We start from the raw sequence: 18,968 nt of genomic DNA, 5'->3' as shown, positions 1-18,968 counted from the left end.
GAACACAGAAAGCAGAGAAGCAGCAGTACTGAGAACTAGTCATTCAGTTCATTTAATCCCTGACCACTTTGCTATGCTCCACAAAGGCGGAGCAAAGGGGTTCTTGGCTACACCGGCAACTGAGTAATGACTTTCAAAAGCCATCAGCTTCTAAGTAGAAATTCTCATATATCTAAATTCTTCTTTGTTACATATCTAACCAACATTAACATTCTTTTTTTGGTCTAATATAAAAAAGTACAACTAGACTATGAGTCAGAGGCCTAATTTCTAATTTTGGATTTGCCATAAATTAGCAAATGATGCAGTCTATTTACTTCCATAGCCATATCTATAAAACAATAGAAAGAGAGAGATCATTACTTATTCAGCAAACATTCACTGAGCTTTAATATGTATCTGACGCTGGGAATGGTCCCCTTAATGGTAGAAGGCATAGAATGGAGAAGACAAATTTGCTCATTGGTGCTAGTGCTATTTGTATCTCTGTTAAATTTCTGTATCATTCCCTATTATGACATTCTGTAATGTTTTGTATATATAAGAAAAACATTTCCTAAACTATATTCTACTGTTACATTATTTAACCAGAACCATTTCAAAAAGATCTTTACCTTCCTTTATTTTCTATTTCCATAGATACTCAGATAAGAAAAATAGGGCAGATCATAACTCACTGACAAACACGAAGAAAACTGTTGAACATGGCAGAGCCAACATTTTCAAACCAGCATTTGAGTAAATATTTATCCAGCATATTTATGAGTGTAGTATATCCCAAGTTGGAGTAATAGCAAATGATACAATTCCCAGATCAAAATAAAAACAAAAAAATTTTAATCACACCTATGGATTCAGGCTAATTTGCAAAATGAGAGGAGAACTTACAAAATTTGAAAGAGCACAAGTAATGTTTAGATGACATCTTTCCTCATAATTCCAAGATTCCTGGCATCTGAAAAGGTTGACTTCTGGGTGCCTTCATGGAACTACAAAATATCAGAACAAGAAGGAACTCGAAATAAAAATCCTCTTGTTTAATTCCTCAGATAAAATGTCTCAAGTCTAGAGTGGATTAGAGACTTGATTCGGAGTTTTACCGTCATAAAAAAAGTCCAGAATGGTCATGAAGACCACTGTGCACATCCATCTGTATTCAGGTTGAACAAAATTATTTTCTGCCCATTAGTCTTGTAAGAGGAAGGAGTGGTTTGTTTTTTTTTTTTAATACTCTTTACGTATACCTTATTTATCTATTGAGTGTTACACATTTTGATACAAAAATCAGAGAACTCATTTATAACTCTTCCCAGCATAACAGGATCATTTTTTAATTCTTCAGTCATTCTGTTAGGCTGAATTAGATTGAGTTAGGTTGAGTTAGGTCATTTCAAGAGATTGTCCCTCCCTCCCTCTGTACCTTCTCTCCCCTTCTGCCTCTCTCCCATCCCCCCTTCCCCTCCCTCCCTCCTTCCCTTTTCCTCCCCCAACCCTGTCTCTTTTTCTTTATGCATAAACACAATTCTTGAGTGTATTTCATAGCTTGTTGGCTTCTTTCTCACCTTAGATTCATTTTGGGCCGTGTACCCTTAACTGCTTTAGATATAATGAAATACCATAAAAAAACTATTAAGATTTTTTTGTCTTGTGATGGAAAAAACTATCAGAAATTATACAGCAAATTCTATCTTTTTAAGACAGTTTGCCCTATTGTGATCAACTCAGAGGATTCAAATGGCTCAATAGCTGATCACACATTTTCAAATCTAAGGCAATCTATGAGTAAATCCAGGATCAGCTTGAACGTACTTCATAACCAATAGCCACATTTCACATATGGACAAAAATCTGATTATGAAGATTAGTATTCAGTGACAGGTGAACATGCTTAAAGATTGTATTGACTAAATGTTTACATATGTATTCTAGGAAGATGGCATAGTGCCCACAAAATGATTGGGGTATACGTTTAATTTGTCTGTCTTTGGAGTTTCCCAAATCAACTGATTGAAAGATTATAACCATAGCTAGTCATTTCATACCTGGAAGTTTTACTTAAATTCATATTTTAAAGACACTTCTGAATCCAGTCATATCATTATAGATTGAGAATTGTAGACATACTTCCCCAAGCTTAATGTGCTAGTCAATGAAGACTGAATATTTTAACAAAGTCTTCAAAATAAGTGTTAAATAATGAAAACATACCTAGATTGTCCAAACCAGGTGAGAAATCATTATTAAACCAGCATTTAAATATTCATATATAAAGTGAAATGATGTATTTTTTAAAATAGTAGATTATGGATTTTATATCAATAACCTTTTCCATGTTAATTTTTTCTAATTCATATGGAGAGTATAAAGTTGACCCTAATAACTTTGTTGATATATGGATTAGAACATAAAATTCATGGCATACTAGAAGCTGTCAAGATTTGATTATAATTTACATTCTAGCCCTGTCATGCTGAGTGTCAGGCAAATCCTTAAACTTTGTGTTGCTTCATTATCCTCTTCTGCCAAAAAAAAAAAAAAGAAGTTTAATAACAATTCCCACCCACCTATCACAGTGCTACTGCAAGACATTGTGACACCTGGCACAAAGTAGATCCTTAACAGGTGTCTGAGTAGCACTGGTGAACATGTGTATAGGCTAAAAGAGTAAATAAAGCAGTAAGCAAATAACGTGCCTCACTACCTCCGTGTTTATCTGAGTGTTTTCTACGTGTTGAGGCAGATATGAATGCCACTTCAGATCCCCTGCAGCCCCTTTTGAGTACATCTTCTCTTACTTTCATATTTGAAGCAACAGCTGGAGATCTCTCCAAGAGTTCGTCCATGCCTGCATAACCAAACAGCTCCAGGGAACATCTGGTTTCTTTCAATTTTCACTTGGGACCATGTGCTAGAGTGGAGAGTTCAGTGATTTGTAGTTGAGGTTAATATGCCTATGTTCTTAAGACAAATGCATCCCTTGACTTTTATGGTCTCGGTATGCACACATAGACACACGTGTTATTTCACAGGCTCAAATGCATGAAAACAGAGGTCAAGGACTGTGAAGAATATTTGAAAACCAACAAGATAGCCTGCTTGAGTTTCATAGATGTTGTGTTGGCATAAGACATATGACTTCTGGGTCAGAAACCAAAATGTTATAACTCACAGCTCAACAGGCACTATGAGCTTTTTGTTTACATTGGGTCCCTTGTTCCCAGGTGCTACGGGAGTGGTGCAGAGGCAGGTCCAGGTGGATGTTAGGCATGTGATAGGTTTGTGTCACAGCTGAAGAGCATCAGACTTTGATAAGGGGACTGCAAGAAAATCTGCTTAATTTTTGTCCCAGAGGGAGATACTGTCTGTCTTTCAAGGCTATTCACTATACAAGCATCCTTGCAAAGATAATGCAGAAAAAACCTGTTAGTTTCCAGGCTCGCAAGATGTGCAGAAATGAGGGTCCCACTGAGAATTACATTCTGAGAGGAGGTTACAGGCGTCTCCACACTTCATCCCTAAATACTTCAATGTGCATCTCCTAAGACAGGACATTCTCCACATGAACACACTGCCATTATCCCTCCTAGGGAAATTAGCATTACTAATTATCTTTTTAAAAATGACTTGTTCAGTTTTGTCTTATGCTAGAATCTTTGGCACATGCAAGTATATATAATGGTGACTAACTAATTCACTAATGTTCTATTCAGAGTTCTCTAGTGAGAAGAGATCATTTGTAAATGCATTTCAGATCCCTGTTGTATCCCATGGCATAATGGGAAAGAATTGAATAGGCAAAACTTGTGTTTGCTAGAAAAGTAATAAAGCGTGATATTGAGACATGGTTGCAAATGCAATAATAGCAACATTAATAATAATAGCTGGCATTTTATAAAGCTCTTATTATGTACTAGGCACCATGCAAACGTTTTACATCACTTATTCAGTCCATTCTTACTAGCAATCCCATAAAGTTTTCATAGATGACGAAATTAACTCTATCAAGATCAATGCGTAAACATCAGAACCAGGACCTGAGCTCAGGTCTGGATGATTCTACAGCCTGTGCTCTCAACCACCATGTGATACTATACTGTTCACTCTCTGCTGGCGAGTTTGCCAGTATGAGCTTGCTTGTGCTCCATTAGCACAAATCATTTCCATAAAATGTTCCGCTTTGAAGGTGGGCCTTTATATCTCTGGGCTCAGTGGCTTCCCACACCATCTAGAAGCATCACCATATTCAAGACTTTAACAAGAGAGAGGCAATATGGTGTCAGACGAAACTGTTTTCAAAGTCATCAGAGACCTAAGTCCTGGAGTCAAACATAACAATTCAAATCCCAGCTTTATCACTTACCTTGTGTGAGAGCTTGCAGACAGCCAACCTCTGTATGATTACTCTTCTGTAAAACGTGGGTGACAGTAGTGCTTCTGGCCTAGAACAAAGTCAAAGATACAGACATCTCATGGACGATTCTTCATTCAACACCTCCCTCTGAGGAGCATCCTAGCCCAACCGCCCTAAGGGGAGAGTGAGAACAGCAAGAGCAACTGCGCCTAAGGCACGGAGGGTGCCCTGTCTCAGGACAAATGTGTACATACAAGACCCAGAAGGGGAAACATCACATGGAGCCAGTCCTCAGCTCCCTTCAGACAGCGCTGATAACAAGCAAACCACAGATGTGAAACAGCCTGATTTCAGGCCAGTTCAGATGTGATTGGCCGAACTGCCCTGACCTGACTCAGAGGGTGAATCCACCCATGTCCAGTGCTCAGAAGCACCCCTGCGAGCTCTGACTCAAACATTTCTCCTTCGTGACTTTATTCTTTTTCTGTGTTAAACACCTTTTAATGAACTCCCTCTGCCTCTGATCTTGTGGAGTGGATGCAGCCACAATTGACTTTGCTTCTAATTACTATTCACTTCATTTGCCAGATGTTTGCCTCTGAATGCCACAGCCATAAGATATGCAGGGAGAAGAAGGAGGGGTTCCTACTTCCAGTGCAACTGAGATTGGCATAGGGGCAGGGTAACTCCAGTTTGAACCTCCATCAAACTCCAGCCATGTTCTGTGCTTTCCTTGTGTTTATGATTGATCAGTTCTGCATACTTCCAAGTCACTAATATTAAAGGAAGGTCAAGTTAATTTACAATGTTGTGTTGTTTCATGTGTATAGCAAAGGGATTCAGTTATATGTATACATATATGTATGTATATATATATATATTCTTTTTTAGCTTATTTTCCATTATAGGTTAGTATAAGATACTGAATAGTTCCCCGTGCTATACAGTAGAAAGTTACTGTTTATCTATTTTATGTATAGTAGTTAATATCTGCAAATCCTAAACTCCCAATTTATCCCCCCCTTTCCTCTAACACAACTTTGTAAATCAACTATACTTCAGTAAAAACTAAATAATTTTTTTAAAATGTAAAAGAAGGTCAACATTTCCACATGATCTGGCTAATGCTAGTTTTTTCCCTCTCCTGCTCTTAACACATGGGGGTAGTTGCTTCTGAAGACTATTCCCTTAGAGGTGATTTCAACCTCCTACAGAAACAAAGGATCCTAGGAATTACCTCCTCAGAGAGTAATCTCCAGTACAGTTTATTGTTGTCCGTGATTGACAGGAAAACTCACAGTAGTTAACCCCAAACTGGGGGTGACTCATGCCTTCTCTCAGTCAGGATGACCTTTCAACATTCCTGAAAAGCAGATGAGGAAATATTTCCCAAAGGACCACATTCTAGAACCTCATGAGTTTGACGTATTGGATTATTCCACAATTTTCTTTCACGAGATTCTGGAACACATTGCACCAATGAAGTACACCACCCCCACCAACACCAGTTTTCCACAGCTTCACGTGTGCTCTGCATATATCTGATTACTTAGATCCAAGTTATGGAATTTAGGAAAGTGGAAAACGATATAAATTTGGAAGTGAAAGTGTGATCCTCTACTCCAGTAGTTTTAAAGATTTTTAATCTATACATTCCTTTGCTCAAATAAAATGCTATGTGGAAGTTCAATTAAAAAAAGAAAAAAGGAAGAAGCACTTCAACTGACACAGGGTGGCTGTGGTTCCAGTGATGGTGGAGATCAGAATTCCTGCCCAGTCAGCACTCCCTCCCTGCAATCACAGCCCCTCTCCCCACACCAGACAAGCTCTAAAGAATGCCTAGAGTTCCATGGAGCACAGTTTGGAAATTCTTGATCTAATCAGCTCTCTATTCAATTATAATTCCCCAAACATTTGTTGAGCATCTCCTACAACTGCTGACACTGCTCAGTGCTTTACTCCCAGCCCACCGTTTACCAAGTGGGTCGACTTGGTGTAGAATGACTTAACCTTAGTACTCATCTGTAAAATGGTGAGCGCATCTGACTCAGGGTGTTTCAAGTATTCAAGGAGATCATGTCTGCACCGTGCTGGATCTCATGGTAGCTATTTGAAGACTTCTCCATCATCTCTTCCTCTCTTGCCTCAAGCCCATGATGTTGAGTGAAAGAAAGATCAGTTTCTATGCATAGTGCCACTCAGGAAGAGGCTGTGCTTTGAAAAAATATTTTAATGTGCTGCTGTTTCAAAATTTGCCACTTCATGCCCTTTGGGTTGGACAACGAATGCTTCAAAAATTACAGGCTTCTGGAATTGCCACTGATGCTGCAGAAAAGCTTTTTAGCATTTAGAATCTTCTACCTGCTCTCTAAACTTGGCTATGTGAGAATAAGCCTGATGTCATGAGTCAGTTCTGCAGCATTTTCTCCCATAATTTAAGAGGCACATAAATATAAATAAAAGAAGATGGTAATTCACACACACATACTCCATTATTGCTTAATGAGACTCAACTGTGGACATGTACACTTCTTCCATTACAAGGCAATTTTAATTCTTTATATATTTAATCATGTCTGAAATAGATGAAATGGTTGAATTACTATCAATTTCTTTTTTTAAAGAAACTAGAGATAGGTAACAGGTGGATGTGTTGGGCTGTGTTCAGTCTGGAACAGTTGCTGTTTTCTTTTCAGTTATTCTAAATTTATTGCCATGACTGAAGATAAAACTCTACAAAGGAGATTTCCCCTTCTCTCTGCGTGGAGAAGATGAGTGATATTTTCAAGTTGCTCCTTTTCATGTTTCTCATGATTGACTGATGAGGATTTCATTTGCCATTTTTTTTTCTCCAGTTCCCATCAGTTTGAAATAGACATTGAAAGATGCCCCCTAGGTATATCATAATTGTTTCCCATCAACCTTTTTTTCGCCTTCAGGTTTCTGTGCATGTCCTTATTAAATAAATGTTTGTAAAAGTAACCTTACCATTCTGATTTTCCACTGTGACTTTACCAGATAGATTCTTCATCATTTATTATTCTCTACCAAACATGCCTCAAGCCTTTTATTTGAATCCAGTGATGCTTGCTCAGGGGAAAAATAAATGAACCTACTACTAAGAGAAGCTTTAAAGGGATTTGGCTTTACTTGGTGCATGATTTCTTCTTTGTGTTTTTCAAGAGGAAGGAACAACCTGTTCTGAAGGGAATTACCAGCTAGATTTTAATTTGCACCTCTTCCCAGAGTGCCTGAAATTCACACATCCTCACCCAAGTTTTCTGAGCCATATTTCAAAGGCTTGGCTTTAAAAAAAAAAAAATCCTTCACCTGCATTTTCTTTTCTGCATCTATTGTCTGACCTAAATGACATGGAACAATATCTTAAGTGGCTGTACTCTCGGGTTCACTTCACAACGGAGTACATTTAGCATCCAGTCCAGTGACATTTGAGAACTTCTTTCATATTGATCTTCAATTTGGGATCATGCAGAAACAGTACAAAGGGGTTCATTCCAGCCCATTCCAGGAAATTGGCTCCTAGCATAAATGGGCAACAAAATACCTGTTTACAGTAAATGCATATTTTATGAATAGTTCATAAACACTGTCTAAGTAGAGAGACTGAAAAACATTCTGATAAAAAAACATCTGTTCATCCAAGAGAATTCCCCCTCACCCTTCTATATTTCCCTCTGAGGATTGTTCTGAGAACCAGATTAATTTACTTCTTGATTGTCAGGCAATTTTCTCACAGCAAACCTGTGAGCCAGACTAAATTCCAGGTTTCAAGGGTTCCCAAGTAAGGACTCTGCACTCAAAATAAAGAAGCAGTTTGTTAGCTCTTTCTCTTGCAGTCTGCTCCACTAAGTCTTATTGGTAGTGCTGTGCTTGTTGAAAAGATGGGTAAAAGTCAATCTGGGTGTCCCTTTTAAAAAAGCTACCTAGATGTCTGCTTGTTTGGCAGATCATACTGCAGTGAGGCTGTGTAGTCCATTATGAAACTTGGAGGTGAGATGTTTTCCTATGATGGAGTGAATATTTTAATGGGCTCACATTTCTGGAATTTGTTCTTTTTTTCCTCATAATAGAAACAAATGTTGATAAATAGCTCTGACTACCTTTAGGACTTTCTACTAATATGCTATGGTACTGAAAGGACACCAGTGGGATGGAGTGTACATTAACATAATTAGGTTCATTCCTTCATGCAGCAAATTATGTTAAGTGCATACTGTGTACTAGGCACTGCATGAAATACTGGGAGACTAAGGGTGCACAAGAAAAATTTTTTCTTTAGGGATTTCTCAGTAAAAGGGAGACCAACAAGTGAGTCAACAGTGACCCAAGGGAGTGCAGAATATTTTGTGAGAGCTATGAATTGTTGATCTGGGAGCAGAGCAGAAGCAACTAACAGCCTGGGAGTAGGGTCTCAGGGAAAGGACTGCCAACACATCACTTACCAAGATAAATAAGAATTGCACAAGCCACCGGGGATAACAAGTTTTGAGATAATATAAACTAGAATGTGATAAAAGAAATTGGAAATACACGGGAGTTAGAGTTGTGAGATGAGACTGTAGAGGGAGGCAAGTGGCATTTCATGAAAAGGCACCAATGTGATTTAAAGCCTTTAGGAATTAGCCTCGCAGCTCTGGGGAGCCACTAGGGGTTGTTTCTTCCCCCTTCTCCCCACTCCTCCCTCCATTCCATTCTCCTCTCTCTCTCTCTCTCTCTCTCTCTCTCTCTCTCTCTCTCTCTCTCTCTCTCTCTCTCTCTCTCTCTCTCACTCTTTCTCCCTTTCTCTCAGATACAATAAAAAACACATCATTAAAAGGTACTGGTACATTTTTCAATGATCCATATACCCATAAAACCCAATACAATCACAATAATGAACATATTCATCACCCCCAAAATCTCCTCCTGCCCCTTTTTAAAGTTTCCTCATTGTAGATTTGTCTGCATTTTCTAGAAATTTATATAAAAGAAATTATAAACAACCCAATAAAAAATGGACAAAAGACCTAAATAGACATTTCTTCAAAGAAGACATATAGATGGCCAATAGACGCATGAAAAGACACTCAACATTACTAATTATTAGAGAAATGCAAATCAAAACTACAATAACATATCAACTCACACCAATCAGAATGGCCAACATTCAAAAGTCCACAAACAATAAATGCTGGAGAGGGTGTGGAGAAAAGGGAACCCTCCTACGCTGTTGGTGGGAATGTAATTTGGTACAGCAACTATGGAAAACAGTATGGAGAGTCCTTAAAAAACTAAAAATAGAGTTGCCATATGATCCAGCAACCCCACTCCTGGGCATACATCTGGCGAATACTCTAATTCTAAAAGATACATGCACCCCAGTGTTCATAGCAGCACTATTTACAATAGCCAAGACATGGAAGCAACCTAAATGTCCATGGAAAGATGACTGGATAAAGATGTAGTATATACATACAGTGGAATACTACTCTGCCATAAAAAAGAATGAGATAATGCCATTTGCAGCAAGATGGATGAACCTACAGGTTATCATACTAAGTGAAGGAAGTCAAACAGAAAGACAAATATCATATGATATAATTTATATGTGGAATCTAAAAAAAATGACACAAATGAACTTACTTAAAAAACAGAAAAAGACTCATAGACATAGAAAACAAACTTATGATTACCAAAGGGGAAAGCATAGGGAGAGGGATAAATTAGGAGTTTGGGATTAGCATATACAAACTACTATATATAAAATAGATAAACAACAAGGTCCTACTGTATATCATAGGGAACTACATTCAGTATCTTATAATAACCTATCATGAAAAAGACTATGAAAAAGAATAGATGTATATGTATAACTAAATCACTATGCTCTACACCAGAAACTAACACAACATTGTAAATCAACTATACTTCAGTTAAAAAAAAGATAGAGTATGTACTTTTTTATGTCTAGATTTTCACTCAGCATAATTATTTTTATATTCATTCTATTGTATAATATTCTATTGTATGAATATGTCACAGTTTGTTTATCCATTTACCTACTTATGGCATTTATGTTGTTTTGGTTTGTTGCTATTATAAATAAAGCTGCTATGAATATTTTTCACAAGTATTTATGTGCAAATATTGTTTCATTTCTGGTAAGTAAATACCTAGGAATGAAATAGATAGACAATATGATAGGTGTTTAGTTTTAAGGAAATATCAATCTGTTTTTCCAAAGTGTTTTCTTTTATGTTTTCTCCAGCAATGTGTGAGAGTTGCAGTTGACTCATATCCCTACCAACACTTGGTGTAAATACATTTTAAATTTTAACTGTTTTAGTGGATATGTAGTGGTATATCACTTTGCTTTTAATTTGCATTTCCCTAATTAATATGTTGAACATCTTTTCCTTCATATTTTTGCCATTGACATACCATCTTTGGTAAAATTTTTGCTCATTTGCTTGTCTTTATTATTGATTTTAGAGAGTTCTTATTATATTGTGGATACAAGTCTTACATCAAAAATGCAATTTGCTTCCTAGCTTGTGACTTTTCATTTTCTTAACAGAATCTATTAAAGAGTAGAATTTCTTAATTCTGAGTACAATTTATTAATATTTTTTTATGGATTATGCTCTTGGTGTTGTATCTAAGAAGTCTGCATAAACCAAGGTCACAAAAATGTTCTGCTATATTTCTTTAGGAAGTTTGAGATGTTTTGGTTTAATATTTAAGCAATGACTGATTTTTAGCTAGTTTTTATATTAGGGACTTTTATCAGGTTAGAGAAGTTCCCTTTTTTTTTCAAATTGGCTGGGAGTTCTTATGAGGAATAGACATTAGATTTTGTCAGATGTTTTTCTTTGCATCTATTAAGATAGTCATTTTTTTCCCTCCTTTTGTTTGTTGATGTGGTGAAATACATTGACTTTCAAATGTTAAACCAGCATTAAACATATAAGAGGAACCCAACTTGATTATGATGTATTAGACTTTTTATATATGGTTGAATTTGATTTGCTAAAATATTAAATTTTTGCATCTATGTTTGTGAGAGATTTTGGTTTATAATTTTCTTATAATATCTTTGTCTAGTTTTGATATCAGGGTCATGTTGTTCTCTTAGAATAAATTTGAAAATATTCCCTCTTCTTCAATTCTCTGTATAAATTTGGTATTATTTCTTCCTTAAAATTCGGTAGCCATCACAACCAAGGCCATCTAGACCTGAATTTTCCTAGTGGGAGGTTTTAAAATTTGAAATTCAATCTCCCTGACATTTTTAGGGTTATCCAGATTATTTCATTCTTCTCAAGTAAGCTTTGGAAGTTTTATGTCTTTCAAGGAACTGGTTCATTTTATCCAGGTTACTGAATTTTTTGTGTACTTTTGTTTATACTATTTCTTTTTATCTTTAATATCTGTAGAATATGTAAGAATGTCACCTCTTTAATTTGTGATAAAACTGTTTACTCTCTTTTTCTTCATTATTCTGGTTAAAACTATAAATTTTATTGATTTTTTTCCAAAGAGAAAGCTTTTAGTTTTACTGATTTATTTTATTTATTTTCTATTGATTTCTTCTCATTTCCTTTCTTCTGTTTACTATCTAGTCAGTTTGGTCTTCTTTTCTAGTTTCTTAAGGTTGACACTGAGTTTACTAATTCAAAATCATCTTCTTTCTAGTGCAGCCATTTAATGCTGTAAATTCCTCTCTATTGTTTTAGCGTCATTTAAAAAATTTTATGTTGTATTTTCATTTTAATTTGTTGAAAAATCTTTAAAATTTCTCTCAATTTCTCCTTTGACCCCAGAGTTACTCTGAATGTATTGTTTAGTTTTCAAATATTTGGGGTGTTTTTTGTTTTGTTTAGATATTATTCCACTATTGCTTTCTAGTCTAATTTTGGTTTGAAAATATATTTTGCTTGGTTTGAACAATTTTGACTTTATTAAGATTTGTTTTATGCCCTGTAATACGGTCTATCGTAGTACATTTTCTTTGTCTTCATGAAAGGAATGTATATTTGCTATTGTGTGATGAAGAAGTCTGTAAATGTCAATTTGCTTAGGTTGGTTGATAGTGCTGTTTTACTCATTTTATCCTTACTGACTTTCTATCTACTTGTTCTGTCAGTTAATTGAGAGAGGGATGTTAAAACATCAGACTTACTGTGGATTTGTGTTGGTCTATTTCTCTTTGTAGTTGTCTTGGTTGATGTTTCATGCATTTTGAAGCTCTGTTATCAGTTGCAAATGTTGAGGTTTCTTAGGTCCTTTTGATGAATTGATTCTTTTGTCCCTATGAAATAATAACCCTTTTTATACCTGGTTATATTTTTTTGTATAAAATTCACATTGTCTGATATTATTTAATGACTCTAGCTTTCTTTTGAATTGTGTTAGCTTGACATATCTTTTCCTTTTCTTATACTTTTAATTGTACCTTTATATTTAAAGGAGGTTTCCTGTAGTTAGTCTGTAGTTGAATCTTGCTTTTTCATTCTGACTAATGATCTCTGACTTATTTGGGGTTTTATAATGTATCTGTAATGTGACTACTGATGTGATTGGGTTTAAATCTACCATTTTGCTGTTATTTTCTATTTTTCCCATATGTCTTTGTTCTCTTTTCATTATTTTCTTCCTTCTTTTGAATTGTGTATTTTATGATTCCATTTAATCTCCTTTATTTATACTTAAAAGATAAGAACAACTTGTTTTTTCTGTTAGTGGTTGCCTTGGGTTTATTATATACATCTTCAAAATATCATAGTCTAATTTTGGGCAACATACCATTCACATATAATGTAAGAATTTTATAATAGTTTACTCCCATTTCTTCCCTTCTGGTCCTTTTGTTGTTGTGCTATAAATTATGTCTACTCTGTTTTAATGTCCCTTAACATTTGGTTATTTTCTCTTCATGGGTCATTTACATTTTAAAGAAAAATGATTATGTTATATTTGCCCACATATTTACCATTTCTGGTGCTCTTTCTTTCTTTCTGCAGATCCAGATTTCCATCCAGTATCACTTTCCTCCTGCTTGAAACATTTCTTTTAATTTTTATTTTTGTAGTGTAGGTTCCCTAGTTAGTTAGGAACTTTTATATATCTAAAAAAAAAATCTTTATTTTACCTTAATTTCTGAAATACATTTCCACTGGCTAAAGAATTCTAGATTGGTAGATTTTTTTGTTTTTCATTCTCTGCTTTAAAGATGTTGTTACATGCTATTCTGGTTAGTATTATTTCTGATAAAGAATCTGTCATTTTCATTTCTCTGCACACAGTGCATTTTCTTCCCCTTCCCGCAACCTGGACTTTTTTTTACATATCTAAGTTTTCCACTGGTTTTAAACAATTTGATTTTTATCTATCTATCCTGATATTGTTTTCTTTATATTTCTTATGCTTAGGGCTTATTAAGCTTGTTTGTTTATTTGTTTTTATTTGTTTGCATTTTCCTCAAATTTGGGAAAATTTAGACCATTATTTTTTCAATTTTTTTTCTGTATGCACCTCCCCCTTCCTTTAGTGATTTCCATTACATGTATGTTGGGCTGTTTGACGTTATTCCATATTTCAGAGATTCTCTGCTCATTTGTTATCACTCATGTTTCTCTATGCTTTATTTTTAATAATTTTCAATTCTGAAGTTTTAGGTTCACTAACCTTTTCTTTTTTTGTCATTAATTTGTTATTGATCCCATTCAGTGTATTTTCATCTCAGACATTGTACATTTTCTCTCTACAGGTTAGATTTAAGTCTTTTTCATATCATCTGTGTTTTTGCTTGTTATATTTAATATTTCCTCCACTTTCTTAAACATACGGAATGTAGTTATAATAATTGTTTTAATTTCCTTGCCTAAAATTTCTATCATCTACATAATGCATTTTTTTCATTCATTGATTTTTCTCTTCAAAGTGGGTTATAGTTTCCTGTTTATTTGCATGTCTGGTAACTTTTTTACTAGATGCCAGGAATCGTAATTTTGCCTTATTGGCTGCTGAGGAATTTTCATTCATAAAAAATGTTCTTAAACTTTGTTCTGGGTCATACTTAGGTTACATGGAAACCACTTAATTGGGACTTGATTTAAATCTTTGTTAAGCAGAGCCAGATTAATGTTTATTCAAAAAGTTTTTTTTTGGTTTTTTTTTTTTTTTTGGTTTTTTTTTTTTTGCCTACTACTGAGGCAAAACTTCTTTCCTACTTTTTTGTAGGATTTTGTAGGAATTTCTGCAAAATTTTGCCTTTCCTGAGACTCTGAGAATTATGAGGTGTTCCGTTCTGGCTCATGAGAGCAGTAACTATTCCCAGCTTTATTTGTGCTACAAAGATTTTTTTCCCTCTTATCCTTTCAGAAAAATTTTTCCTTATCCTCTGATAGTTTCTTTCTATGTGTGTGCTGATCAGAACACTGATGAATACTCAAGGGGGTCCCTCTACAGATATCCAGAGTCTTCTCTCTTTGCAGCTCTCTTCTCTGTAGTATTCTATTCTGTAAACTCCAGTCACACTGACCTCCCTAGACTCTCAACTCCATCTACTCCATTCTTTAAGAGCTTCAGATTTTGCTTGAATTTCCCCATCTTGGGTCACAGCCTTCCCAAGCAATAATCAGGCAATCATATGTATTACTTCTTTGATTCCCTATCTCAGGCATAACTCTTCTGTTCTATATGATGTCCAATGTTTTAAAGTGTCTTTTACATATTTTGTTTAGTGTTTTAGCTTTTTCATGCAGGGAACTTAATTAGTTACTTGTCATTCCATCTTAATTCCATCCTGATTGAATACAGAGATCCCACTGTAGGTTTTTAAGAATGGAAGTAACATAATCATTTTTGAATTTGAATGCTAACTGTAGCTCAGTGTAGATTACAGATTTTAGAGGAGAGTTAGTTAAAATAACTTTTATAATAATGCAGAAAAAATCACATGAATCTGGTTGCTGAGTGTGACAGTTGGAAAATGAAGTAATTGAGAATTTTGTAGACATTTAAAAACAGAGTTTACAAGGACCAAATGGCATAATTGAAAAAAAGTTATGATATAACATTAAATTTTAAAAAGCTGGGCACTAAATAATTTATATTATATATCACTAAGTAAAAAAAAAGAAACCTCCTGTAAAACTATACATTTAGGAAAGAAAAGGAATACCAAAAATACATAGCATTTTATCTATTACATAGTAAAATCATAAGTGATTATATTTCTTGCTGTTTTCCAAATTTTATTTGATAGCATTATTTTGATTACAAGAAAATAAACTTAAAGATTTTTAGAATCAAATAAATAGCATTAGATATTGATTGATATTAGTAAATAAGTTGGAGGGAGATTAGGTTAACTCTCATTTTTACTTTGGGACTTGGATGGATAACTAATCTAAAACACAGTGAAGGTAAAGCAGCTCTATGAGGGGAACACATTGTGTTTATTTTTGAACCTTTTGAATTTCAAGTTTAGAAACTGAGAAACATTGTAGGATGATAGGGCCTGATTAAGAATTTTTGTGTATATCAAGCCACCGTACTCTAAGCTTTTTGAAATCAATCAATGTGTCTGAATTCCTCTAACACAGAGCCTGGTACATAGTAGAAACTCAATAAATATCTGCTAAGTGTATGACAGAGACAATGAGCAATTGAATGAAACTGGAGATTTAATATATACAGAAAATGTCTATCTAGCTGGCTATTGTTTCTTGTCCACTTTTTCTCTTTCCTTCCCCATTACACACATTCTCTTTAATAATTTCATGTAGATAAAGAGTAAAAGAATGAAGCTTTTTTCCTAACATTTTATTATGTGTAATTTCAGACACATGGTGAAGTTAAAAGAATTTTACAGTGATCACACATATGTCCATCATTAAATGGATTTTTACTATTCTAGCATTGTTTTATTACATTTGCTTTCTCATATATCTGTCTATCTTTCTATCCCTGTATTAATCCTCAGTCCATCTTATTTATTGGTACACATCAAGTAAATTGAAGATATCTGTTCAACTCCTATTAAATTCCCCAGCATAAGTATCTTTTACCTAGAATTCAACAATTTTAATAGTCTTTTTAAGGTAAAATCTACATACAATGAAAAACACATAAGTGTACACTTGCTGCATTTTGGCAAATGCATACATCTGGGTAACCCAAATGCCTATCAAAATACTGAACACTACCATCATCCTGGAAAGTTTTCCCATGCTCCTTTGCAGTCAGTCCCATCTACCACTGTTTCAGAGAAAACTGCTGTTCTGACTTGTTTCCGCTACAGATTAGTTTTATCTGTTCTAAATGGGAATGTACATATTGTTTTGTATAAGGATTCTCTCAGCATGTTTTGAGATTTATTTATATTACATATCAGTATTTTTTTTATTGCTGAATAGTATTGCATGATATGACTATTCCACAGTTTATCTGTTCTCCTTTGGAAGGACTTATGGATATTTCCAGAGCCAGGTTATGATGATTGAACTGTGTGAATATTCCTGTGCAAGTTTCTTGGTGGGCATATATTTTAATGTCTCTTGGGTAAATACCTAGAAGTGGATATATGTATAGGGCATATGTATGTTTGCTTTTATTAAAAAGACTCCAGACCTCTCTCTTCCAAAGTAGTGATGCCATTTTACATTCCCATTAGAAATGGTTGAGTGTTCCAGTTGGTCTACATTTTTCTTGACATTGTCAGACTTTGTCATCTTAATGGATGTGTAGTCATACCTGTTATTTGCATTTCCCTGATAATCAATGATGTCAAGCACCTTTTCAGGTGCTCATTGGCTATTTGTATAATCTTTTGTGAAGTGTCTGTTCAAATATTTTGCCCACTTTTTATGGAGCTGTTTGTATTGTTTGAACTGGGGGGATTCAAAACTAGATAACAAATATTTGACAGGAGAGACAACATTTGGTGTGTTGTATTTCTCCCCAAAACTAGTTTAGTGTGTTGCACATGAGTGCTCAAAATATTTGCTACTTACTTTAAATATATGCTCCTAAAAAGACAGACATAACCTGGCACTTTAAACTTTGAAAAATACTTCATATCAATAGTGTGCCCACCATTTACCATACTCTGCTCTCCAAAAAGTAAAGAATTTAATTGGCTTACTCTCTCATGGTTTGATAGCATTTCTTTTGTTTTTGTTTTATTTATCACTTTTGTTGAAGAGAGCACCAGGAAGAGAGAAGCAACTTTTTATGTCCTGGAGTGGACTATGCCCAGGATTGTCATTTCAGTGTCGCTATTCAAACCTTGGAAGGGAGAGATTTTTGCAGTCAGGCTCCTACAGCCTTCGGAGGACTGGTTGGGTTGTTAGAAATCACAGAGATGCCCGGGAGTTCTTTGTGATACAGGCATAGTGAGACAAAAAGGCTTTGTTTTAAATGAAATTTGTTAATCTTGACTAGATGTTTAATTATGGCTGTCATAAGCAGTGTTATAAGCAGGGCACACTTTCAGGGAGGGGCTTTGACTAGAACAAACATGTAAGGCGGTGATGCTAATTCAGGAGTCACAAGTCTTCAGCCGAGGGGAGATGTGCTGTTTGGCTGGCACTCCCTTTTGCCTGGCAGAAGCCTGAAGGACCAGGTCCAACACAGTGCTCGGTGATTCTGGCAATACTGAGCCCGAGGCAGCACAGCAGAGAGGACTTGCATTTAGACAGTTATGGTACTGGATCCTGGCTCTGTCGTTTATACTTGCTTGTTGGTCTTTGAGAAGTTACTGAGTCTTTCTGTGCCTCAGTTTCTTGAAGATGAGGATGGTGATCGAGCGTCTATCAGAGCAATGTGTGAGAACTACCGAGATGATAAATGCAAAAAACTGGGTACAGAAATCAATGCTCTATAAGCGGTAGCTGCTGTAATTCTCTTTACTGTTCATAGTAGTAGAAGGAGCAGGCGCAGCAGCGGCAATACTAGCCCTCCAACTTTAGGAGGTATGTAAGCATCAAGCCTTTCCCAGTGACGGAGGCATGGTGACAAAGCATTTTTATCTTTCTCTTTAATTGGCACTGACTTAGACAGAGATACACTGGTTCATCTTGAAGCCTTTCTTCCTTCTCTAGTATCCAACTCAGTTGCCATGGCCACGCTTTCTTCGTCCTCACACTTTTAATTCCTAGACTTTCTCTGTCTTCTTCAGAAAAATCAGCACTTGGAGAGTCAGCACCTCTGGTCATTGACTTGCACTGTCAGCACTTTCCCACCCCTGAGGATCATAAAGCCTGAGGGAAATGAAAAACTGTACCTTATCAGAAAAATGCAGACACTCCTGTCACAGTGCTTCCTTCAGGTTTGCAATTAAACCTGGCTGGAGGGGAGAGGGATGCTTCCCAGGAACCAGGGACATTGTCTCTAGATGGGACCGTGGTTTTGCTTGGGCTCACTTAAAGCGGAGGCAAGAGAGCTTAGAACAGGTACTCTGAGTGACTAAGGCGCGGGGAGGAGCTACTGTTTCAGAGGCCTCCCTGCTTTTCTGCTCTTCGGAGTAAGGTTCTAAGTTGTGACGTTGTCAAGACTACGTCTGATGAGCTGACCATGTAGGTATCCCTCCTTGCTTCAGTGCTAAGGAGGT

At 35.7% G+C, this 18,968-nt stretch overlaps 1 protein-coding gene across 7 annotated transcripts in view; it reads right to left on the bottom strand.

The window, feature by feature from the left end:
* Positions 1–18,968, bottom strand: part of IMMP2L (inner mitochondrial membrane peptidase subunit 2) — a 1,220,903-nt gene that overhangs the window by 330,592 nt on the left and 871,343 nt on the right. For 6 of the 7 annotated variants that reach the window (XM_032483681.1, XM_032483675.1, XM_032483685.1 and 3 more), the window contains one exon: positions 4,361–4,439. In XM_032483681.1, coding sequence (XP_032339572.1) covers positions 4,361–4,439 — 79 coding nt within the window. Of the gene's footprint in view, positions 1–634; positions 990–4,360; positions 4,440–18,968 lie in introns of those variants that run through there. The other variant, XM_032483683.1, reaches the window with a different exon arrangement.

The sequence above is a fragment of the Camelus ferus genome, chromosome 7, assembly GCF_009834535.1.
Source record: "Camelus ferus isolate YT-003-E chromosome 7, BCGSAC_Cfer_1.0, whole genome shotgun sequence".
Lineage (NCBI taxonomy): Eukaryota > Metazoa > Chordata > Mammalia > Artiodactyla > Camelidae > Camelus > Camelus ferus.
Note: the sequence above shows the minus strand (reverse complement) of the source record. Positions and strands in the feature narration are given on the sequence as shown.